Source organism: Anomaloglossus baeobatrachus, chromosome 6 (assembly GCF_048569485.1).
Source record: "Anomaloglossus baeobatrachus isolate aAnoBae1 chromosome 6, aAnoBae1.hap1, whole genome shotgun sequence".
Classification (NCBI taxonomy): domain Eukaryota; kingdom Metazoa; phylum Chordata; class Amphibia; order Anura; family Aromobatidae; genus Anomaloglossus; species Anomaloglossus baeobatrachus.
The window spans coordinates 320,751,151-320,778,086 of NC_134358.1; the positions used below are offsets into that span (position 1 = coordinate 320,751,151).

General features: G+C 42.8%; 1 protein-coding gene across 2 annotated transcripts in view; it reads left to right on the forward strand.

The window, feature by feature from the left end:
* Window positions 1-26,936, forward strand: part of EPB41L4B (erythrocyte membrane protein band 4.1 like 4B) — a 506,865-nt gene that overhangs the window by 222,205 nt on the left and 257,724 nt on the right. For both annotated transcript variants that reach the window (XM_075314928.1, XM_075314927.1), the window contains exons 9-14: window positions 958-1,046; window positions 4,280-4,349; window positions 4,436-4,605; window positions 5,290-5,399; window positions 9,577-9,610; window positions 26,240-26,273. In XM_075314928.1, the coding sequence (XP_075171043.1) occupies window positions 958-1,046; window positions 4,280-4,349; window positions 4,436-4,605; window positions 5,290-5,399; window positions 9,577-9,610; window positions 26,240-26,273 (507 nt within the window). The remainder of the gene's footprint in view (window positions 1-957; window positions 1,047-4,279; window positions 4,350-4,435; window positions 4,606-5,289; window positions 5,400-9,576; window positions 9,611-26,239; window positions 26,274-26,936) is intronic.

Here is a 26,936-nt window from a genome sequence, read left to right on the forward strand (position 1 = left end):
ATTACATACAAAACACATATAAATTCTAAGCTGATGGTGACAGAGGGGAGAGGCCCTGCCCTTGCGGGCTTACATTCTACAGTATATGGCAATTTGTATGTTTTGTTTTCTGCGTTTAAAATTTAGAACTCTTGAAAAAAACATTTGATCCGTGTTGCCATTTTTTGAGACCCATAACTTTATTTTTGCTTTGATGGAATTGTATGATGGCTTGTTTTTTGTGTGGTGAGCTATAGTTTTTTAATAGTTCACATGTATCAGAAGAGCCCATTAGTGACTTGACCTATATGACCATCCAATTTTTTTCCTGTTTGTGTCTCGCCTCCTTGCTAGCGCCCCCCCCCCCCCTCATTACGGTCTTCTTGCCTGGTGTACTCCTTGAGATTGTCATTTTTGGCCAGCAGCATGATTGTTCCACACACAATCTGTGTTCTATTCTATGCTGCTAGTTGAGGCCACTTTTCCTCTGCAGCGTTAGAGGTTTCTTTCACCGTTCTTGAGTCAGATTTGCAATTCACAACCTCCTCCCCTTTCCAGTTGGTATCTCTAAAGATAACCATACACTTTAAATGGACATTTGCTGAACCTGCCAAATTCGACTGGACCAGATGACCATCCAGCTGTTTAGTGGTGGTCTGATGGCAGGTGTTGGGAGGAAAACATGCTACCGGGCTGAAGTCTGTCTAAGGTATATGGCCACCTTTATTCTGTGAAAATCCAGAGGGTAATGCAAAGAGAGGGCCAAAACAGCCAGGAGTAATTGCAGATCGATGTCCGAAATGGCCGGAACATGAAATACAGACTCAACACCAGAAAAGAACATTTTGAGTGGAGCCTGTTTAGAAAGTTAGTTACTTTTGCATTTAAGAAATAAATAAAGGTTATGGACACCTTTTTGTATGGAGTTTTCTTTCTCTAACATTCTAATTCTAGCTATATATTTTTTTGTTTTCCTAGGGTAAAGATGGCTGTGATTATGCACTTGGATTAACACCAACCGGAATATTAATATTTGAAGGTTCAAACAAGATAGGCTTATTCTTTTGGTAATACAGTCATATCTTATCTTTCATAGCTTTTTACAGCATAACAATAGTTTTATTTTTTATTTTTCCATAAATTAATAGAACACACTAAAATAAGACATTTTGTTATATATCTTACCAAAGAGATGTTCTGTATTTTTGTTGACTAATCTTTCATTCTCAATAATCTCATTTCAATGGTGGGTTGAAAAAAAATGTCTTCAAAGAATATTTACCAATTACTGAAATAGGAGATAACAGTTGGTGCTCATAAAGTTCTATGGATTGAATGAGCTAAAGGCAGCTACAGACATTCTGCTGCAAATTCTTCTGAAACGGAATCAGCCACTAGGATTTTACAATATGAACTAAAGGCAGTGCTATACTGGCACTAAAGGGCACTTTACACGCAGCGATATCGATATCGCTAGCGTGCTTACCCGCCCCCGTCGGTTGTGCGTCACGGGCAAATTGCTGCCCGTGGCGCACGACATCGCTAGGAGCCGTCACACATACTTACCTGCCTGGCGATGTCGCTGTGGCCGGCGAACCGCCTCCTTTCTAAGGGGGCGGTTCGTGCGGCATCACAACGACGTCACTAAGCGGCTGCCCAATAGAAGCGGAGGGGCGAAGATGAGCGGGCGGAACATCCCGCCCACCTCCTTCCTTCCTCATTGCGGGCAGCCGCAGGTAAGGTGTTGGCCTCGTTCCTGCGGTGTCACACATAGCGATGTGTGCTGCCGCAGGAACGTCGAACAACCTGGGTCCTGCAATAGCAACGATAATTGGCATTAGAACCAGGGCTGTGGAGTCTGAGTCGGAGTCGTGGAGTCGGAGCTCATTTTGGTGGAGTCAGAGTCGGTATAAAATGCATACATACCATATACCGATATACATACATACATACATACATACATACATACATACATACATACATACACACACACACACACACACACACACACACACACACACACACACACACGATATATATGTAATCTACTGTATATTACATAGTGTATTACATATTTACAATTTATTACAGTTTTTTGTGTTCTAAAGTTGTATCCAATAAATATATTTTAGGTTCTATCCAAATATATTGATTATTGTATCATAAAACTTATTAAATGTCTGATGTTCACATACACATGTTCATGTACTACAATAAATTTTTCACCTAACTATAAGCGATATGAGTCGGAGTCTGAGTCGAAGGTTTGGCTTACTGACTCCACAGCCATGATTAGAACGACGCGTCAATGATCAACGATAAGGTAAGTAATTTTGATCGTTAAGGGTCGTTCGTGCGTTTCACACGCAATGACGTCGCTAACGGGGACGGATGTGCGGCACGAATTCCGTGACCCCCCCCCAACGACATCTCGTTAGCGATGTCGTTGCGTGTAAGGTGACCTTTAGATGCTGAATCCAAGCATACCTGTATTATAAAGATCCACTGCTTTCTTATGTGAAAGTTGCAGCAAGGCATTGCACTTTGATGTGTGCAATGGGGACGGACCTTTGTGGGTCAGATCCTCCTCATTTATTACTCCTGGCGTCCTCATGGCTTGCCCTCTTTTCTTTGAATATCACGCTGCCATTGCTGTTGTTGGCGGCACGTGCGCATTGCCACAGAAATGAGGTCTTCATTAAAATGGCGCCGGAGCCTGCACATACGCGTACCGCTATCCCCGACACCATTTTATTGAAGACACTACAGTGAAGACTATGAGCGGCAGGGGCGTGTGAGCAGATGTAAAAAAAAAATTACTATGCGCATGCGTCCATGCCGCTCATAGTCTTCGCTGCAGTGTCTTCAGTACAATGTTGCTGGAGATCGCGGTATGCGCATGCACGGACTCCTGTGCCACTTTAATGAAGATGTAATTCCTGTGGCAATGTGCACGCGCTGCCAACAACAGCAATGGTGGCACAGCACGATATTCAAATAAAGAAAAGGGGGCAAGCCAGGGAGACGCCAGAGGAGGAATAAACTCCATGGACCAGACCCACAAAAGGCCCACCCCCATTGCACACGTCAATCAAAGTGCTGTGCATTTCTGCAACTTTGAAGATATTTCATCAACCAAGCATCCTAGTGCCAGTATGGTTTTGCCTTTAGTTCATATCGCAAAATCCTGCTGGTTGGTCCTCTAAATGATTGATAGAAGATGCAAGTTTATGCTAATTGCCTGATATTAAGGGAAATTTTCCTTCTTGACTCTAGATATGACTGACTTCAAGTTTTTCAACAAATTGCCGTGGACTGTTTGGAACAATACTGTATAAAGCTGGCTTTGCACATTCAACTTGTCAAAGCCTGACCGTTTTAGCTGATGTTCATTTACCATGTAATGTGCATCATGGCCTCTCAGCTGGCAGGTGTCTGAGTATAGGGGAGGGGAATGTGGAATATTGGATTTTATAGAGAATCCGTCAGATTCCTCAGACTTTCACCTATACATCCCTGCATTTTGATTGTCTGGTGTAAGAGAACTCTAGAGCTCATTATATGCTAATTAGCACAGGCTATTTCTGTGGGGAGGCTATTTCCACAGACTAGTACTTGGGTGCTGTAGTCACATCCACGTGACGTGATTTGTATGTGTATTGTGCCTGGTGATAGGCACACAACATTCTGCACTGAAGCGGAGTTCATTCACTGAAGCTATGACTGAGCACAGTGAAGAAAGTGTCAATAATGCTGCAGCCAAGGGCCCGAAACACTAGTCCTCGCTAAGTAGCATATCACAAGTGGCTAAACAAAGTGTTTTTGATATTTTCGTATCTCCAGATATTATTGACATCAGACACTTGATTAAAAGGCGAGATAGGGCTCTGTATGATATTAGTGGCATTTTAAGGGGTGGGATACTTTTAGGTTAGAATTTATGATTGACCCAAGGGGTTCTTACCAGAGATTCAGCTCTGGGGCATTCACTTTTTACATTTTAGTTAAAAGGGATAGTTGCAATTTTCTGCAACAAAACTTCCAAAGTGTGCATTCACCCTTCAAGTCTTCAGCACGTGCATGATGGTGGAAGTGTTGCCGTAGGCTAGTAAGGCCCCTAGGAGAGCATATATCATACATACAGCACTCAGTTGTCTTTCTGATGGATTTTCTGTGTAACAGAAAAAAATACTGGTACAGATAATGAGAGGAATACTAAAAATGTCAGGCTTCATTGTCTTCTTCTTTTTGACTAATGTGTGTTAGGTTCTGTTTGGTAATTTTGTGTTTGTTTTATTAGGCCTAAAATCACCAAAATGGACTTTAAGAAAAGCAAGTTAACCCTTATTGTTGTAGAGGATGATGAGCAGGTGAGTGTCATAAATTTGTATGAAGTAAGTACAAGCTATCCACATAATGACTTGTAATATCATCCTCCTTTTTTATATAACTCTAGGGTAGAGAACAAGAACATACGTTTGTTTTCCGCTTGGATAACTCTAAGGCCTGTAAACATTTGTGGAAATGTGCAGTGGAGCATCACGCATTCTTTAGGCTCCGAACTCCAGCAAATACTAAACCAGCGCGATCTGAATTTATTAGATTGGGGTCAAGATTCAGATTCAGGTAAATGTATCATTTGTATAGAAAAAGAAATAGCATTAGAGGATTTGAAGATGAACTGTTGTTTTAATGTATATTTCATAAATCAATAGTACACATGGAAATAAGCAACTGTGTCCCAGAGATATCCGCTTTTTTTTTGCCACCAGGATTGATCAGTCATTTTCAAAATTCTCAATTCATGGGTAAAAGCAGTATTCAGTGAGGACAGAAGTTGCATTATTCTGAGATTTCTTAGCAGCAATAGTCCTTTTCAATGTACAGAGGAGGATGGGGGGCCAGAGGCACAGCGCCTGTCACAAACTGACATTCTGTTTTGTTTCATTGTTACCACATTGAGTTTTGGGGAGTTATTGATGCGTATTTTCACTACATAAAAAGCAGCGACTTACAGTTTCATCATAATTGATAAATTTATAGAAGGCTCAGGTCACCTGCCCTTTTTTTCTTTTTGCATAAAGTGACCTATGGTGAATGTTTGAAATCTATAACATGTCACTTTCCCTTGCAAGCACGCTAAGTTTTATGTGCAGATGTTTCCCATAGAATTGCATTAGACGTGGAAAATCCGCAGGTCAAAAATCAAATGTATATATTGTGCATTTCCACTGCAGAAACACACTAACAACACATGTAATACACGCATGCCTGTATCAATAACGTTTTGTCATTTTTGTTGTTTCTAAGTGGAAGAACAGAATACCAGGCAACTCATGCTGGAAGATTAAGAAGAACCAGCACATTTGAAAGGCGTCCTAGCAAGCGATATCCTTCAAGAAGGCAGTCTACATATAAAGGTTTTCTTTCTTTTTCCATGTATTAACTACAGCAGCAGCCCATCTACACAGCACTAACCCTATTGCCCCTAGGACAATTTCTCACACTTTTTTGATGCAAATGAATTCTATATCCCCATCTCATAATATTTTCTGAAAAATACCAAGCACATTGTGATTGTAAAGTGCTACAAGACATTTTGGCAAGCGTATTAAAGCATAATGTTAAGTAAGAAATGTGTAAGCACTTATTCTTGTGACTACACAAGCTGCCAATCGCCCAACAAACGATGAAAACACTTGTTCATCGGGTGAATTGATATTTTTTTTTGGTTTGCACAACAGATCATCATTCTTGGCAGCATATCATCTTGTGTAAACAGGACGAGCGCTGCCGAGAATAATGGCAGCCTATGTGCTCAGAACAGTTTTTTACAGATTGCTCAGTGCCCATCTGAAGTGCTGCCTGCACTGGTGAACAAGCTGATCAGTAGTCATTTTGTGCTGCCACTCGGCAGGCATAAACATCCCAATACAGTTGCTTTCCAATATCACTTGCTACTCCCCCCTCACCCAGCTCCCACAAGATGACATCAAGGCACCATTTTGGGTTTAGCACTTGTTTAAAATTGGGGAACAAAGCTTCTGTGCTTAGATATGTGATTAAGGGATAACTTCTACACATATTTTTACACCACCAAGCATTTATAGTCAGGACATATTTTATAGGTTCTCAGTTATGAAAGAGTTTAGGGGTTTCCTGAGGAAAAAATATTAATGACAATGACCATTCTTTAGAAGCATTTTCATTAAAATGTGGATGTGTTGGTACGTAAACTGATAGCTTCCGTCTCCTTTTTTGGCAATGATCTGGTCCTCCTCTGCACCATGTAACCACCAATGAGACTAGCTGGATCATTCATTGTCTCCTGTGTTGACTGGAAGTCCGTTTCATATTGTAACCCAATAAGACTTACAGCCAGACACTCACTGAATTGCATTGATCCAGTTGGTCTTATTGGTGGTCACTTGGTGCAGAAAAGGACCAGACTAGTGCCGATACCTGGAGAAGGAAGCAATATATTAAAAACCTGTACAGTTACACCACTATACTTAATGCTTACCTTTACTTCCATTTTTTATGGGAGTGCTTCAATTTTTAGTCATTGGATGTTTAATCCTCATACGTCTATATCTTAGGCCCAATTCATCAAAGTGTTTTCGCCACATTTCTAGAGTAAAACACTTGAAAAGTCGCAAAACTTTTGCATAACTCAGTTGCATAATTCAGTTAATCATATTTTTGCTTTTTTCACGCCATACCCAGCCAGATTCGCCAAAATGGGTAGAGTACGGGCAAGGCATGGCAAAGCCCACCCAGCAAATTCTTCATTTCTGGAAGAGCACTCCAGGCATAAGGCGTATCTACAGGTGCATCTCAATAAATTAGAATATCCTTACAAAGTACATTTATTTCAGTAATTCAATACAAAAAGGGAAACACATATATTATATACAGCCATTACACACAGAGTGATCTATTCCAAGTGTTTATTTCTGTTAATGTTGATGATTATGGCTTACAGCCAATGAAAACCATAGTCATTTATCTCAGAAAATTAGAATAATTACCACAAAACACCTGCAAAGTCTTTAGCATTTAAAATGGTCCCTTAGTCTGGTTCAATGTCCAGAAGGCAGTCATTGACACACTCCACAAGGAGGGTGAGCCACAAAAGGTAATTGATAAAGAAGCTGGCTTTTCACAGAGTGCTGTATCCAAGCATATTAATGGAGAATTGAAAGGAAGGAAAAAGTGTGGTAGAAAGATGTGCACAAATAAGTGGGATAACTAGCCTTAATAGGATTAAGAAAGAAAAGGCCGTTTTGGAAAATTTGGATGAGATTCACAAGGAGTGGACTGCTGCTGGAGTCAGTGCTTCAAGATTCACCACACACAGACGTATCCAGGACATGGGCTATAACTGTCGTATTCCTTGTGTCAAACAATTCATGACCAATAGGCAACGCCAGAAGCATCTTACCGGAGTCAAGGAGAAAAGAACTGGACTGTTGCTCAGTGATCCAAGGTGTTGTATTCAGATGAAAGTAAATTTTGCATTTCATTTGGAAATCAAGGTCACATAGTCTGGAGGACTCATCTGCTGGTGTAGGTCCACTGTGTTTTATCAAGACCAAAGTAAACATCAGGACATATTAGAGCACTTCATGCTTCCCTCTGCCGACAAGCTTTTTGGAGATGTAAATTTAATTTTCCAGCAGGATTTGGCACCTATCCACACTGCCAAAAGTACCAATACCTGTTTTAATAACCACAGGATCACTGTGCTTGATTGGTCAGCAAACTCGCCTGACCTAAACCCCATAGACAATCTATGGGGTATTATCAAGAGGAAGATGAGACACCAGACCCAACTATGTAGATGAGCTGAAGGCTGCTATCAAAGCGACCTGGGCTCCCATAACACCTCAGCAGTGCCACATACTGATTGCTTCCATGTCACGCAGCATTGATGCAGTAATTCATGCAATAGGAGCCCCAATCAAGTATTTATGCATTTACTGTAGAGACTTTTCAGTAGACCAACATTTCTGAGTTTAAAATCATTTTTTCAGTTGGTCTTATATAATCTAATTTTCTGAGATAATGACTTTTGGGTTTTCATTGGCTGTAAGCCATAAGCATCAACATTAACAGAAATAAACACTTGAAATAGAGCACTCTTTTTGTAATGACTCCATATAATATGTTTCCTTTTTATATTCAACTTTTTATGATATTCTAATTTATTGAGCTGCACCTGTAATTCAATAATTGGCATGCACTTCTTGATGCTTCTTACTCCCACTTGTCCATTATTAATACTGACCCATAAAACACTAGTTATGATGAATCGTTCCCCTTGTTTCTTAAATATTTGATCTCACATTGTTGCTTTATTTTTTACTGTTTATTGAAAAGTCACTTGATTAAATGGGTTATTTTATGAAGACCACTCATATAATTATGCTCTATGGACATCATTTTGACATCCTGGGGGGGGTCTCCTGCTTGTGACCACTCTGCATGAGTCAGGACAGTCTTCTGCAGGAGCTGTTTGTATTTCAGTGGACTCCAGCTGTCCTTCTGTCACAGGGGCCATGCCTGGCTGGCCTCAGCTAACCACAGCAAAATCAGCATTTTGTCTTGAGAGCCAGAAGTGGGACCTGCATTTTATAGGACAAGACTTTTAACCATATGTTTGAGTTCAAGCCAAATTGTAGTTCCTATTTTTTCCCACTGCTCTTTCACTATACGTTATATCATGGATCCCAACTTGGTTACGTCTCGGCTTCAGATTTTAATGTTTGTTGTTTTTTTTTGTGGTTTTAAAGTAAAATCTCATTAAAAAGAACTTATTTCGTCCCCGAACACTGTTAACCTGCAGATATAGGGCTAAAGCACAACTTGAGTGTTTTTTGTGTGTGTGTGGGGGGGGGGGGGGGGGTTCCAGCGCTGTAGTGGTACTTTAAATTTAAAGTCTTTTTTCCCATTCTTCACCCTCTGACGGCTTTATCCTTTTTCGGCACTGTTCGGGTCCCACAGCACCATAATGTACACATAACGTCTGATTGGCCGGAAATCAGAAGTTACGTCACAAGTGCTCAATGCAAGTCTATGAGCACCAGAATAAGGCTCCCATAGAGATGCATTGAGTTGAGTGGGACACAAATTGCCGGTGACCGACCGGAGAGACTCTGGAAAAAGATGAAGATTGCAGCAGGTGAGTATTAGATAGGGAGTAGGGGACTTACATTTAAAGTACCACTCCAGCAGTGATATTTAAAAGAAACCAAAACGCTTTAGTGGTGCTTTAAACACGGACTGCCTACCGACTTGGCAGTACTGAGGCATGGTTATACCCAGCAGTGGGCTCTCAGTGCGGTAGCACGCTATCCCATATCTACACATTAATAACGTTTGGAGACATGACAGGTTCCCTTTAAGATAATTAGTCTATTGTGTATGTGAACCTTTTGTTTATTACACCTCTATACCTTAGGATAAGCCATAGTTCACAAAAAACCATTCCATACAGCTGTCATTATTTTTTAAGAATAGTTCACTATAATGTACATGGTATGAAATGTAACATCTTTATCATTGTTTATTGTTTTTTTATTTTTTTGACTGTAGCTAACAACCCAATGATGAAGGCTTCTCAACTTAGGTACGTTGAAATGTTTCTGAGGTAATGTAACCTAAAAATGATTTGTGGTAATAAAAAAAAATATAATAATTTTTATTTATATAGCGCCAACATATTCCGCAGTGCTTTACAACTCAGAGGGGACATGTACAGACAATATGAGACAGTACAAAATTCAGATACCAAGAGGAGTGAGGGCGCTGCTCGTAAGCTTACAGTCTATGAGGAAATAGGGGAGGCATAAGAGGTGAATGGGGAAGAGGGAAGAAAAGCTTGTTACATATGGTCCAGCCATCGATTTAATAAGGGACTCAAAAGCAGCTGTGTGGACCGGTCAACAGCCAGAATTTATACAGGTACAGAGTGTAAAAAAGTACATGAAGAGGAATGGAGTCAGAAGATACAGGGGACAAAAATTGGAGAAAATTTTAGAAGGGCAGAATGGGACTAAATTAGATTAGGGAGGTGAGGTGATGGGCTAGTCTAAAGAAATGCGTATTTAGGGCCCGCTTAAAGGTGTGGATGTTGGGAAGTATTCAAATTGTTCTTGGTAGTGTGTCCCAGAGGATTGGTGCAGCTCATAAGAAGTCTTGAAGACTAGATTGGAAGGTTCGAATTGTTGAGGATGTCAGTCTTAGGTGATTAGCAGAATGGAGGGCTTTGGTAGGGTGATAGACAGATGAGGGAGAAGATGTAGGGCAGTGCAGAACAGTCAAGAGCTTTGTGGGTGAGAGGGATAAGTTTATATTGGACTTTGTAACGGTCATGCAACCAGTGAAATGACTGGCACAGTGTAGAGGCATCAGTGAAGCTGTTGGAAAGGAACATGATCCTGGCTGCGGCATTCAGGATGGTTTGGAGAGGGGAGAGTTTAGTAACAGGGAGACCAATTAGTAAAGAATTACAGTAATCCAGGCGAGAACGAGTAAAAGCGACAGTAAGAGTTTTTGCAGAGTCAATGGTAAGAAAAGGTTGAATTCTAGAGATGTTTTTGAGGTGATGACATGAATGAGCGAGTTCATTAAGATTAAATTGCTTAACAGCTGTTTTTCATTTTTGTAGATTGTATTTTATTTGTATATGAACATAATTAAAGAACACGTATGCGATATTTGCTGGTTGTAATAAGTTATTACTTTGGAATGTCAGTCTGAAAAGCTTTTGAGTGTTTTAGGGTTTATTCACATGCCGTTTTTTGAAGTGAGTTTTTTTGCACCTATTTAAATTTGGTTACTTGCGTTTTTTCATTGCATTTTTTTGTTAACATGTCTTTTTGACACTGCTGCGGGTTTTTGGGGTTTTTTTTAATAAAGATGCCTTGTTTTTTATACTTCCTGGTATGTGGTTTTGACAAAACTTTGATATACCTGGGTGTGGATTACATGCGGTTTTCCTGTGTTCGCTTCGGAAACGCAAGCAGACACATGCGTTTTTTACCTGCTGATTTTATATTTTATAGGGAAAATCTTCACATAAAATTCTGTAAGAGAAGTTGACATGTTGCAGGTGTGAAACATTCACGGGCAGTTTATGATGAGTTAGGCTACTTTCACACTTGCGTTGGACAGCATCCGTAGCATTGCGTTGTGTGACGGATACGTTGCATATATGCTACGGATCGTACAAAATAACGCAATCCGTTATAGGTTTTTTCCTTGACTTTACACATCTGGACATGCGCAGTTGTGTAAAGACGGATGCGTTAACAGAATCCGTCAAATGACGGATTCTAACGGAATCCGCCACCATAGTCTTCCATTATAAAAACAACGGACGCCAACGGATTCCTGCAGGTTGCGTTTTTTTGACACTCCGCCAAGCGCAGAAAAACACTACATGCAGCTTTCCATCCGCCCAGCGGTCACTGACGGTCAGCGACAAAACAACTGATGCGCCGCGGGGCGAATGAAACGCAAGGCCATCCATGGTTATCCGTAGCTAATAGAAGTCTATGAGGAATCAAACGGTTTCCTGCAACGGTTACCGTAATTCCTCAAGACCGCGGATAGCAACGGAACCCGTCCAAGTGTGAAAGTAGCCTAAGAAAGAAGCACAGCGGCAAATTTCTATCAATCCCATCCACTTTGCTGGAACTATGTGATGTTGCGTTGTTAACACAGCAAAAAGATGTATTGTCAAAAACTCAGTGGGAACGTAGCCTAATATCCTGAGGGAGGTTTCTGCATGAAAAATAATGCAGAGGAAAAAAGTGGCAAAAAGGGTATTCTAGAATTTACGTATTGTGTAGTTCATGTATGATTTTTGTTATATATATATATATATATATATATATATATATATATATATATATATATATATATATATATATATATAGAGATATAGAGATATGTTGTTGTGTGTAGTTACCAAGTGTTTGTGTAGGCGCTGTACATGTTCTGGGTGTTGTCTGGGTGTGACGGGGGGTGAGAGCGGTGTTGTATGTGTGTTGCGTGTGTTGCGTTGTTTGTGGAGCGCTGTGTGTCTGTAGCGTTGTGTGTGTGTGTTGCGCGGTTTGTGTGTGTGTGGTGTGTTTTGGGGGGAGGTATGTTTTGTGCAATGTGTGTGTTGTGCGGTATGTGCGTATATTTGTGTGTGCCGCGGTGTTTGTGTGTTGGGTGTTGTGTGTGTGCAGCGTTGTCTGTGTGTGTGGGTGTCTGTGTAGGGCAGTTGTTTGTGGTTCCCAGTGTGTGTGGTGTGTTGTGCAGTGCGCGCGTGTGTGTGTGTGTGTGTGTGTGTGTGCATCAGCCTCTCTTCTCTCAGCCTACCTCTCCCAGCCTCCCTCCTCCCAGCCTCCCTCAGCATCAGCCTCCCTCTCCCAGCCTCCCCAAGCATCAGCCTCCACCAGCATCAGCCTCTCTCCTTCCAGCCTCCCCCAGCATCAGCCTCCGCCAGCATCAGCCTCCATCTCCCAGCCTTCCCCAGGATCAGCCTCTCTCCTCCCAGCCTCCGTCCTCCCAGCCTTCCCCAGCATCAGCTTTCCCCTCCCAGCCTCCCTCAGCATCAGCCTTCCCCAGCATCAGCCTCTCTCCTCCCAGCCTCAGCCTCTCTCCTTCCAGCCTCCCCCAGCATCAGCCTCTCTCCTTCCAGCTTCCCTCAGCATCAGCCTCCCCTTCCCAGCCTTCCCCAGGATCAGCCTCTCTCCTCCCAGCCTCCTTCCTCCCAGCCTCCCCCTCCCAGCCTCCCTCAGCATCAGCCTTCCACTCCCAGTCTCCCCCAGCATCAGCCTCCCCATGCATCACCCTCCACCAGCATCAGCCTCTCTCCTTCCAGCCTCCCCCAGCATCAGCCTCCCCTTCCCAGCCTTCCCCAGGATCAGCCTCTCTCCTCCCAGCCTCCTTCCTCCCAGCCTCCCTCAGCATCAGCCTTCCGCTCCCAGCCTCCCCCAGCATCAGCCTCCCCAAGCATCAGCCTCCACCAGCATCAGCCTCTCTCCTTCCAGCCTCCCCCAGCATCAGCCTCTCTCCTTCCAGCCTCTCTCAGCATCAGCCTCCCGTTCCCAGCCTTCCCCAGGATCAGCCTCTCTCCTCCCAGCCTCCTTCCTCCCAGCCTCCCTCAGCATCAGCCTTCCCCTCCCAGTCTCCCCCAGCATCAGCCTCCCCAAGCATCAGCCTCCACCAGCATTAGCCTCTCTCCTTCCAGCCTCCCCCAGCATCAGCCTCCCCAAGCATCAGCCTCCACCAGCATCAGCCTCCCTCGTCCCAGCCTCCCCCAGCATCAGCCTCTCTCCTCCCAGCCTTCCCCATGATCAGCCTCTCTGCTCCCAGCCTCCTCCAGCACGCCGTGCTCCTCTGCCGACACTCACACACCCGATCGCATCCACTCACACACACCCGATCGCATCCACTCACACACACCCGATCGCATCCACTCACACACACCCGAGAGTGAGTGTGATCTGATTTGTGTGTGTGTGTATGTGTGTGTGTGTGTGTGCTGTTATGTGTGTGCTGTTATGTGTCTGTATTTTCCGCCGCTGCAGGACCTTGATGTGTGTGATGTGTGTGTGAGGTGTGTGTGAGGTGTGTATGAGAGTGAGTGTGAGCCGGTGTACACTGGTAACTATGATACACATCGGGTAACTAAGGGACCTTAGTTACCCGATGTGTATAATGGTTACCAGCTTTCACGGCCTCCGTCAAGATGCCAGCATCGCAAGGTTATGTGTGGCGCTGCTGGGATCCTGACGGAGCCGGTGTAGAAGCAAGCGATATCCCAGGATGTTGTGAGTGTGTGGATGTGATGTGTGAGAGTGAGTGTGAGAGTGAGTGTGATCTGATGTGTGTGTACTCACCTGGGAGTCGCGGCTCCGTGTCAGTTGGGCCAGAGCGAGCGTGCATTGCGTGAGGGGGGCGGGGCCTGCAGAGAGCCGGGGCGAGAGGCCAATCCGTGTGGGGGGGCGGGGCCATGGCGAGCCCAGCGGCCAATCAGCTTTGTGTCACCGTAAGGACACAATTTCGGAGCATGACAGACAGACAGACAGATAGACAGACAGACAGACAGACAGAATAAGGCAATTATATATATAGATATATATAATGTGTGTGTTTGTACTTTCAAGTAACTTTTCAGAATAAACTCTTGTGTGTACCTGAGGAGTAACCAACACTGTTTCTGAATATTGTGACTCGTATCCTACCTTTTCCACTAGTTGTCCATTCTTTATCTCCGAGCTGTGATGGGCCATGCAGCACACTGACCTGGTGCCGCTCAGCCATAATTCTCTGTACTTGATAGAATTGCTCCAGAGCTGCTGTGCTTGTGCAGAAGAACAATATTTGGACGGAGCAGAGATGAAGGTAGAGGCATACTTGTACTTTGCATGTGTGACCCCAAATGGCAGTGCTGCTGGTTTACGCTCTGGATATGAAATAAGTTTTAATGCTGCAATTTGCCAAATTAATTTTTTGATCAATGTGATTTTTTTTTTCTTTCATCTATGAAATAAGCCATCATTATATTAGTGAGGAAAAAAGCCTTGTAATAATACGTGAAGAAAGACTAACTGTTATTAAAATTAAATCCTGTGCAATATTTTGGCAGAGCCTGTCAACTTTTTTTTTTTTTCGCTATTATATGAGACTGAAGAGAGATGGAGAAAAAATATTGCTCTCTGGGAATCATACACAGCAGATGTGATTTTTCTCTATTGGATTTAAAAGAACCATATGTCCTCTGTATTTTCTGGGTTACGAGGGGCTTTGGTTTAACAGTGTGAGTAACATGTTTCTCTATGCCTTAGGGCAGCATTACAGCTGATAAGTAAATATGCTGGCTTGTACATTGATGACTGCATGGTGGTCATTTTAAGCCACATGAAGTACTAATGCAGTGTTACTTAACTGTAAGGTCTGCAAAATAGTTTCCTTTTGAATGCATTATAAATAAATACTATGGGCAGAGGGTAATTCTTTGTTACATCTGTACAAAATATAGAGGCTGTTATAAGTTGTTTTTTTTTTTGTTTTTTTTACAAGATATTAATTTGTAAATTATGGATTTTGTGCATTTGAGCAAAAATACCATTATATTTATGTGTACATTTTTTCAAAAGCTTTTGATTTGTTTCCCCCTTTTTCTCCAGTCTCCAGTTTTAAAGAGGTTAAAATGACATTTCTGCAATCAGTCTGCAGATTGTGCAGATTGTGCAGATTGTGCAGATTGCACACTCTCAGGATTTGGCAATATCAAGATTCCCTTCTGTTGCTTGTTCAAGTAGTCGTCATGTGACTGTTCCTTTGTAGGTGGTCACATTTTGTTGGGTGAAGCAGAAATAGTTGCTAGTCTGCATGTGACCGTCAGTATACATAACAAATATAAGCCATAATGTGACAACCACTTGAGCAGGCAACTAGAATGGAATCCTGACAGTTGTCATATTGCGCTCAAACTTGACGCTGTCAGGATTCTTCTCAATTTCTTGCTTAAACATGTGACCACTCAGAATAGGACCTCCCATTCAGCTATGTGAAGTTGGATGCACAGAAGGGCAGACAGAGGTGGAAAAATACACAAAGGTAATTATTAGGTATTTGTAAATGGCTGCTGTCACATTAGTGAAGAAAACAATATCCTAAACGCAGAGCAGAATGGGTCTAGTCAGTGCAGAGAACTTTCCTATGTTCTTTGGGCGTTAGTTATGAGAAGATACAGGACATGCTGTTAGAAAAAGACATCTCCTACAGCCTGCATCTAGTATTGTCGCTCCTCCTCTCTCCTTTATATTTCTTCCTTTGCTATATCTAAATGTATGACAGTGTCATATTTTTGCCCCCAAAAATGTGCTAGGGCTTATTTTGGGGGAAACATGGCTAAGTTTATCTCCAAAAGAAGGCAGACAAGCCCCCCAGGAGAAGCGCACTTACCAGACGCCAGACATGTAGAGTTGGCAAGTGAATGGGCTCCTCTCACCTACAGAACTACGTCACTGTCTTGTCCTCCTGCGTTTCACAGCGGTGGGCTCCCACCGCTGAACGGAATCAGTATTACTCAGTGAGATAGTCAGAGCGGAGTGATAGTGTGTGTGTGTGTGTGTGTGCGCGCGCAGAACGGCGAGGGACCTGACAGCAACACAGATCTCTGAGGGAGAGCCCATCCACCATTGGCACTTGCCAGCTGTAGTTGTTCAGGGTCTGGTGAGTGCAATGTTTTGGTGGGTGGGCTGTCTGCTTTCTTTTGGGACAGTTTTTCTCTTTTGGGGGTGTCTGCTTGAAGTGTCCTGCTGTATTACTTAACTTTTTTAGCTGCCTGGTCATTTCATTATTGAACCGCAACTAGGGCTTATTTTTGGAGTAGGGCTTATATTTTAAGCATACTCCAAAAAGGCTGAAAATTCTTGCTAGGGGTTATTTTCTGGTTAGGTCTTTATTTTCAGGGAAACACCGTATATACAGTAATATCACAATATTGCTGTATATAGTTAGTTAAAATCATGGCTACAAGCTACTAGCTACAAGCATGATTTTAATAGAGGTTTGCAATGGAGGCCCATGAGTCTTCTACTGACCCCTGACTGCCATAGCAAACCCATTGGCGCTGTGCGATCATGTCACAGGGCAGTCAGTGGGTGCATATAATGACACACCCTCTTGTCAGCACACTGTTAATGCCACAATCAGATATTGACAGTGTACATTTAGCAGGTTAACTGTTGTGGGCACAGCTCCACTCCAACCGTGGCTGAAAGGCCTCATTCACATGTCAGTTTTTGAGTCATTATTTTGCATCAGTGTATGTATGCCAAAAAAAGGAGTGAAACTTAGAGAAAAACTGTAATTGAAAGATTGACACCTGTTCTGTATTTCTGTATCCTGATTTTGGCATTGAAATACTGATGAAATACTCAATAGCACTGATGCGTAAATAAAGCCTTAGGCCATGTGGACACTGACTATTTGGTGACTTTTTTACCTCACTATTTGTAGCCAAAACCAGGAGTCTGTGATAAATACAGAAGTGGTGCCTGGGTTTCTATTATACTTTTCCTCTGATTGTTCCACTCCTGGTTTTGGCTACAAATACTGAGGTAAAAGCTGACTAAGGCAGATCCTTCCTGCGACATACAGCCATTATCGGCTGACTATGGGGCACACATCGGCTGCTGACTTGCGCTCTACATGTACAGCGGATGTCGTAAAAGATTTTGAATATCCGTTTCAAGTCATGGCTGGATTCCATTTAAAAAAATTCATGGTAATAAGAACCTTCCAGTTGAAGCGGAGTTAACCCGATTAGTGTTTAATGCTTTTTTGATGCTGCAGTATTTCTGCTTTAATCGGCTGAATTATTGCTTCTTTTTGAAAACTTCTTCCTTTTGAAAACTCAATAATTGTGGAAATGCAATAAAAAATGCATATTTAGGAATCCCCTTTAATTCAAGTCTATGGGGAAATTCTGCAAATAAAATACGTTTGGCGCAATAGAAATTGACATTATAGATTTCAGAATTGTACCACAAGACCGTTTCTGCAGCATAAAATAAATATAAAACACAGTTGGAATTCTGGCTCTTAAAATCCCATTCCCTTTGCTGGAATTTTAATTCACTTTTTTTGTGTATAAAAAGCTACAACGGGGAAAAATTCACCAAATACTCATCATACGTACTTAGCCTAAATCATACCAAAGTCTTTTGTCAGACGGCATGACAAAGCTCAGTTTACTTTTCAGATATTTCTTACTATGTTGAACAGAGCAACAAGTAGAATCCTTGTGGTGTTTTTTGGCCAGGGCCCCACTTTGCGTTCACCTACTTGCAGTTCTAAACGCACGTTTTGGGCTTAATTGATTTGACCAAAGTTGCCTTTTTCAGAAATTTAGCGCTGAAAACGCATGCGTATTTACCGCGTTTTAGATGCGTTTTCAGCGATTTTTACCTGCTTTTCCACCTGCGTTTTGATAGATGCGTTTTGAACATCATGACACTGCTAAATAAAGTTTAAATAGTCAAACTCAATGAAAAAATTTGAAAAAAAAAATAAACAATTCTATATTTTTGTGAAAAATAATGAAAATAGATTAATTTAATGAAATTATAGCGGTAATATGATATTTAATGGGAAAATTGCAATTTATTAAAATTCTTATTTTTAATTGTCGGGCTATGTGTGTGTGTAAAGGGACATATGAAATCATTATTTTGATGTCCAAAAAGCATGCGTTTTTGAAGTCCAAAACGCATGTTTTCTGCACTGGAAAAGCAGGTAAAATGAAGGAATTTGCTGGAATCTTGTTTTTTGCCATTTCTCATAGACTTCAATGTTAGCAAAACGCACCCAAAATGGCAAAAACAATTGACATGTTGCTTCTTTGAACGCATGGTTTTTGCCATAAAATATGCAAATTAAACGCAGCGTTTAAAAACGCAAAGTGGGGTCTAGAAATCCCCATTTTCCATAGACTTTGCTGGGAAATCAAAACGCATGCCTTTTGGCATGAAAAAGGTGCTTCTCAAAACGGACCTAAAAAGCCACCAAAAACGCAGGTGGAAACGCAAAGTGGAGCCCTAGCCTTTGTGTTGTGTTATACTTACGGTGAGAATGGTGATCCGTGCAGGTTACAGAAAGCAATTGTTATATTGGGAGGTATTTACAATATGTATGTTTTTGGATGGTAGAAGTATAGGTTTAAAGGCAAAAAAAGTGCAAAAAATACTTTTGCCCAACAAGCTAAAATCCAGGCAGCTTTTAAACCGAGTAAAAATGAGCAGAAGTAACATGGTAGCATGTCTGTAACTCTGAACCGGTTTCTTTGAGACATTCCAGTATGTGTAGAGTTTTTAGCATCACTAGTTGCTACTTTTAACTTGTCCTGATCTGTGAACGCCCAATTTATGGACTTGGATAATGGCACCCTACTGACTAATTAGCTGTAGATGAACCATCTCGCTCAAATGCAGTAATTACTGTTTTATGTAAATTTTATGGGTAAATCTATTATTGCTCGCATGTGTAAGTGCATATTTGCATACAATCGGTTAATTAATATCAGGATTACTCAATTACATGTTGTAACGTTTTGATGGCAGTGTCTTTTAATAAATAGGTTTTCCAATTGCGTATCATCTATCGAAACCCTTTGTCATGTAATCATTCTTATGGGTTGTGCTCAGTAATAAAGTTTTTGCAAATAATTAGTGTACATAATGTTTCAGTATTTGTGCAACCCATTCAGGCACTTTGTTTTGCATGTTCCCCGCACATTACCTGACTTAGTGGAGATTATTACTAAATATAGCACACTATGTCTGCAGTACAATTTTTGTGCAAAAAATAACAAGCATTCAATGTACAGAGCATAAGAACACATGCTTGTCACGTAAAGTGTCTCATAATTGCTTGTATTGACCTTTCCAGACTAACCTGCACATTCTTTTACACAGTTCATGCCTATTTATAGACACTGTCCATATTAATGATTGCTTAATTAAGTACTTCAAGGGGATGTGCCATCATAAAATATACATATGATTAAAGGGAACCTGTCACCAGATTTGGTGACTAGAAGTTGCGGCCACCACCACTGGGCTCTTGTATATACATTCTAGCATGCCATATATAAGAGCCCAGGCCGCTGTGTAGAACGTAAAAATCACTTTATAATTCTCACCCAATGGGCGGTGCAGTGCATTGGGTGTCTCCGTTCTCTGGTACTGGCGCTTCCTCTTTCGGCTATCTTTGTCCTTCTTCTGAAGCCTGGGTGTACGACACGTCTTACGTCATAAACACTAGCCGGCATTGAGGTTATAGGATAAAAGGACTGTGTAAGCGTGGCCACTGTGATGGACAGATAAGACTTACTGCTGATGCCAGGGGGCCTATTCCAGAAGATCAAAGTTGTTTTTTGTATTTTTTAATGGAACATAATTTTTAATAATAAATTTTAATAGCTGTAAATTACAAAAATATTTATATACACATTTTTTGCTTAATCAAATGTATCTTTTATGAAAGGAATACCTCTTTTAATGAAGCAATACTATTCAGCTGTTGTACGTAAAAATGGTGATGGGAAAAATCATAGTGCAGTTGTAGCTTAAAATGATCCAGTCACACCTTTCTGATTAGGTACCATGTACAAAAACTAACTCCTAATCCGGCAAAAGTAATTATCTGAAGTGGCATTATTGAAGTGCTCAAGAGGGCAGAATGTCCTGTCGCTGGGCAACATGGACTTTCAATTCTTTCCAAAGGTTTTCAATGGGGTTTAGATCTAGAGACTGGCTTGGCCACTCCAGGACATTCACATGCTTCTTATGAAGCCACTCCTTCATTGCCCTGTTGGTGTGCTTGGGATAATTATCATGCTGAAAGACTCAAACATGTTTTATTTTCAATGCCCTTGCTGATGGAAGGAGGTTTACACTCAAAATCTCACAATATATGGGTCCATTCATTATTTCATCTACACGGATAAGTCGTCTTGGTCCCTTTGCAGAGAACCAGCCTCAAAGCATGATGTTGCCATCCTCATGCTTCACAGTAGATATGGTGTTCTTTGGCTGCAACTCAGCATTCTGTCTCCTCCAAACACAACGAGTTGTGTTTTGTACCAAACAGTTCTACTTTGGTTTCACCAGACCATATGGCAATCTCTCAATACTCTTCTGGATAATCCAAATACTCTAGCAAACTTCAGACGGGCCGGACATGTACTGGCTTAAGCAGGGGGACACGTCTGGCACTGCAGGACCGGAGTCCCTGGCGGCGTAGTGTGTTACTGATGGTAGCCTTTGTTACGGTGGTTCCAGCTCTATGCGGGTCATTTACTAGGTCCCCTCATGTGGTTCTGGGATTTTTGCTCACCGTTCTTGTGATCATTTTGATCCCACGGTGTGAGATCTTGCATGGAGCCCCAGATCGTGGGAGATCATCAGTGGTCTTGTACGTCTTCCATTTTTTTATTATTGCTCCCACAGTTGATTTCATCACACCAAGCTGCTTGCCTATTGCAGATTCAGTCTTCCCAGCCTGGTGCAGGGCTACAATTTTGTTTCTGGTGTCCTTTGACAGCTCTTCGTTCTTCACCATAGTGGAGTTTGGAGTGTGGCTGTTTGAGGTTGTGGACCGGTGTCTTTTATACTGATAAGTTCAAAGAGGTGCCATTACTGCAGGTAAAGAGTGGAGGACGGAGGAAGTTATAGGTCTGTGAGAGTCAGAAATCTTGCATGTTTTTAGATGATTAAATACTTATTTTCCACCATAATTTGCAAATAAAATCTTGCCAAATCAGAGAAGGTGATTTTCTGGATTTCTTTTCTCATTTTGTTTAGTCTACCTATAATGTCAATTACAAGCCTCACTCATCTTTTTAAGTGGGAGAACTTGCACTATTGGTGGCTGACTAAATACTTTTTTCCCCACTGTACACCTGGCTGTACAAGCCCAGAGAATGGGCTTTCAGGAGCTATTCTGGTGAGGCCCATTACATCACTGCTCTAGAAGAGATCTGCATGGAGGAATATGCCAACATACCACCAACAAGGGTGTGCCAACCTTATGAATACTTACAGAAAACGTTTCACCTCTGTCATTGCCAACAAAGGATATACCGTATTTTTCATTTCATAAGACTCACCGGATTATAAGACTGACCACAAATTCAGAGCAAGAAAAGGTAAAGAAAAAAAAATGGGATCCGTCTTGTAATACGGTGTTGTCTTATCGACCGGAGGGGACAATAGCGGTGGTGGAGGAAGCTGTGCTGGGGCGGAGGCTGGGGTTGCGGCGGAGGGTCGGGCGGAGGCGGAGGCTGGTGCTGCCGTGCTGGGGCAGCTGTGCCTCCTCATGTTGCAGTGGCTGCTGCTGTGACGTAGCCTGGGGCTCGGGTGGTGGCGGAGGCTGGTGCTGCCATGCTGGGGAAGCTGTGCTGAGGCTCAGGCTGTGGAGTCTGCCGCTGCGACGGCTGCAGACGGTGAGGGTCTCAAAGAAATGGCGCCGGGAGTCAGTGCCGATTTAAGCTCTAGGCTCAGTGGCAAGCCGAGATCTCATCTGCGCAAGTGCCACTTCCGGGAGCCATTTTCCCAAAGTCCGCTGGAGGGAGATCAATGCGCTGGAGGCTGGACCTGCGCAGATGAGAGCTTGAGCCAAGAGCTCCAACTGCGCACGTGCCGACTCCGGGCGGCATTATTTGAAGTCCTCACTATCCAACCCGCAGTGCCAGTAAAGCCACCGGAGACCCCGCACAGCCGCTGCAGCAGCTGGAGACCCTGCACAGCAGCTGCTGACACTGCACAGCTGCCCCAGCACCAGCCTCTGCAGACCCCGCACCAGCCCAGCCCCCGCCGACCCTCCACAGCATTGGCAGCATTCCCTTGGCCCCTTGCGACACCTCTCCACCACCCCGGTAAGCTACATTCAGATTATAAGATGCACCCCTCACTTTCCTTCCAAATTTTATTGGAGGAAAAGTGCGTCTTATAATTCGAAAATACCCTATAACAAAATATTGCAATGAACTTTTGTTATTGACCAAATACTTACCATATTTTCCGGCGTGTACGATGACTGGGCGTATAAGACGACCCCCAACTTTTCCTGTTAAAATATAGAGTTTGGGATAAACCGTAATATAACAGAGTATAAGCCGACCCAAGTAATGTGCCCATTGTTTAGTAATGTCCCCTGGAGTAATGTGCCCATTGTTTAGTAATGTGCCCATCCTTGTCCCCCCCTTGTAGCAATGAGCCCATTGTTTAGTAATGCTTTCCTATTGGTCCCCTTCTTGTTCCCGATTATGCTATTGTTTACACACAGTAAACATTATTCTCACCTGTCCTCTGTTCCCGCGGTGCCCTTAGCTGCTTCTTGTAGACCGCAAGGCACATAGACCCCTCCGTGATAGCGTCCGATGCATGGAGCTGCTGTCTGCTGTCATGGCTTTACTGCAGTTGAATTCTTTGCAGTAAAGCGGTGACAGCAGCGGCCCCATGTATGGGATGCGATCATGGAGTGCTTCTTGCGGACCGCAGGCCCATAGACCCCACCATGATCGCGTCCTGTACACGCGGCCGCTGCTGCTGTCAGCGCTTTACTGCAGTTGAATGCTTTACAGCACCGCAAAGCATTCAACTGTAGTAAAGCCATGACGGTGGAGGCTCCATGTACAGGACGCTTTCGCGGAGGGGTCTATGGGCCTGCAGTCTGCCAGAAGAAGCTGAAGGCACCGCGGGAACAGAGGACAGGTGAGAATGTTTGTGTGTAAGAAGGGGACTGGTAGGAGGGCATTACTAAACACAATGGGCTCATGCAGCACCGTGCACCGCCGTATAAGACGACACCCGGGGTATAAGACGACCCCCGACTTTTGAGAAGATTTTCAGGGGTTAAAAAGTCATCTTATATGCCGGAAAATACGGTATTTTCCTTCATAATTTGCAAAAAATATTTTGCCATATCAGAGAAAGTGATTTTTCTGGATTTGTTTTCTCATTTTGTCTCTCATAGTTATGGTCTACCTATGATGTCAATTACATCAATTACAGGCCTCTCTCATCTTTTTAAGTGGGAGAACTTGCACAATTGGTAGCTGACCAAATACTTCCCCCCCCCCCCCCCACTGTACTTGCCAAAGGTTAATTCACACACAGCTCGTGTGCTAAGGCACTGGACAGTTTACTGACTTCTGAGGCTCCTTAGCATGTTTCTCTTAAAATAATTCTGTAATTTATGACCATTCAAAGGAACAAAGCACTGATGATTAGTTGCGTGAGTTTAGATAATTCATTTATATACTGTGTCGTTTCAGATAAGTTGTATAAAAGCATGTCCATAAAACTGTAATAGGCAGAAAAAAACATAGGGACATTTAGGTGTGACACAGCTATGTAACAAATTACCTTTAACTCCTTCTCATTGTGGATCCACCAGCACCTGCAAGACACACATTTCTGCTGTTCAATTCAGCAGACATGTGCAGGGATCACTGCTGGCCCACTGCAGCAGCCAGCGGTGATCACCATTTCATGATTTATGACATACAGTTACGTCCTAGGTCGTGAAGGAGTTAAAGGAGTTGTCTGATCTTAGGGCTCAGGTCTGCAGTCATTCATTGTGACTGCAGACTTGTGTGACTCCTTACAGCGTGCAGTGTGCGCTCTGTCAGGGTTCTCCAGTGAAGAGGGTAGGCGTGTGTCCGCAAGTGATTTGTATACATGTCGTCACATACCAACTACACATAAGCATGAATTGAGTGAGTCCTGATACATCTAGTTGGAATGTGGCCAGAATCCTGAAAACTGCACCGTGAGGATTCACAAAGTGACTGCAGACTTGTGCTCCAAGCCTGGACAACCCCTTTAGGAAAATACAAATTTAGGCACACTAGGGCTTTGTTCTGGTTATACAGTAGGATGAGATGAGTAGCGCGATCAGCTGCTGTCAGTCAGGTAACTCGCGGCCACCGCTGGATCCAGCGGTGGCCGCGGGTAACCTCAGTGACAGCAGCTGATCGCGCTACTCATCTCATTAGCTGCGTGGAGGTGACCGGAGCGGCAGTGTCTTCTGCTGCTCCTGTCACCTGCATGCAGCAGAGCTGGAAGCGACGCTGGAGGTCCGTGGATTACGCCGGACATGGAGGGCTTTGTCGGGGTTAATAAATTGGTAATGAGGGAATTTGTTAGTGTTTTTTATTTCTAATAAATGATTTTTTCAGGTGTGTGTGTGTTTATTTACTGTAACTTACAGATCAATCATGGAAGGAATCTCGGGGAGACGCCTGACATGATTAATCTAGGACTTATTGGCAGCTATGGGCTGCACTCCTTATTACCCCGATTTGCCAACGCACCAGGGCAAATCGGTAAGAGCCGGGTACAGTCCCAGAACTGTCGCATATAATGTATGCGGCAATTCTGGGCGGCTGCTGACTGATATTGTTAGGGTGGGAAACTCCCCATAACGTGGAGCTCCCCATCCTGAGAATACCAGCCTTCAGCCGTATGGCTTTATCTGGCTGGTATTAAAATGGGGGGGGCCGCACGCCGGTTTTTTTAATTTATTTATTTATTTTACTGCACAGTATAGACACGCCCACCGGCTGCTGTGATTGGGTGCAGTGATACAGCTGTCACTCAGCATGGTGGGCGTGTCTCACTGCAACCAATCACAGGCGCCGGTGGGGGGAGAAAGCAGGGAATACGAGACTGTTTAATGAGCGGCCGGCTTTTTCTAATTAGAAAAAGCTGCCGGAGCAGTGTGAATGCCGTGCAGCGCCGGTGATCGGGGATCGGTGAGTATGAGAGGGGGGGACACTTCAGTAACTCGGGGGATTAGCGGTCACCGGTGAATCCTTCACAGGTGACCGCTAATCAGTACACGGCACAAAGACAGAGCCGCGGCATGACAATGAAGTCGGGTGAAGTTCACCCGAGTTCATTCTAATCCCGCTACTCTGTCTTCCGACATGTAGTAACGACATTTTGCATCACACACGTACATTTCACACGGACAACACACACACGTCAGTTATTTCACTCACGCACACACGGACATTCCACACGCACATACGGCTAGCATACGGGATACACACGCAGGCCACACATACCATAAAAACAGACCTAAAAAATGGAAAACGGACCCGAAAAACGGCCCGTTTTACATGGACGTGGTTTTCACGGATGTGTGTTTCAGGCCTTAGGCTGAGGTTCTGACTGTGTCTTTTCAGTGCTCCAGAAATGCAGTGTCTACAGTTTCAGCAAGGTGGATGGAATATATAGAAGTGTCATGCCCGCTGTTCTTTTTTTTTTTTTTACACAGTATAAACTGACCTGCCGTGTGTGTTTTGAGTTCTGCAACAAGTCGTTTTCACTTACAAGTACACGGAGTTTTATTTGCAGATTTTCCAAATTATAACTGCATTAAATATGGATAGTCCTTTCCGCACATGATTATATTTCGGGCACATGACTAAGGAATTGTCAGACCACAACACCAGGAAGTATCAAAAGCAAAGCAGCATAATGTAAAACATAATCTTAAAGAGAAAAACTACAGCATCAAAAATGTGATATAAAGATGCGGGTTAAAAATACGCACTCAAAAACACAATGAACAAAACGCAAGTAACCTAATAGGTGCAGAAAATCCACATTGTGAGATTGTATTAATGGTACATTTATTGGAGAGAAAAAAAATGTCTCCCTTTTTTGTTTTACAGTGCTAAAAATACTCCTGAAATTCAGAACTACCAGGTAAGGTCTTTTTGTTTTTCTTTTTTAATGAGTGTGAACCCGTACATAATCTTGTTATGAATGTTTTGGAATTTAGTAAGATAAAAACTATTATGTTGTTGAAAAAAAATTATTTTACATTCCTACCCAAAATAAAATTCTTATGTGCTCTATAGGAATGTAATAAAAAAGACAATTGCTCCTGTCATTAATCTCTCAAATACAGAAACTAAAAATCTGATTCCCTAAAATATAATATACCGTAGCTGTGTCCTTTTAGGCTTAAATAGGACCTTTCACCAATTTTTTTTCATGTGGAACTGGACACACAATGTAATAGTGCATGTAAAGTAGAATAAAACTTTTTTAGTTTTGTTTTGGTTTTTTTTTTATTTCTCCTCTTCATTTTGGAGATACAAGCAAAGTATTTTTTACCTAATGAGTTGTTTTTCCATGTGTCAGACAGTTTTTACTGCGGCCGTGGACTTCTTCCCCTGTATGGTGCTGACCAATCATGAGCCGACAGCAACACTCAAAGGAAAGATGACACGCCCCTACTACCCGATCATGCCTTAAGGTCCAGTCACACTAAGCAACTTACCAGCGATCCCAACAACGATAGGGATCGCTGGTAAGTTGCTAGGAGGTTGCTGGTGAGATGTCACACTGCGACGCTCCAGCGAT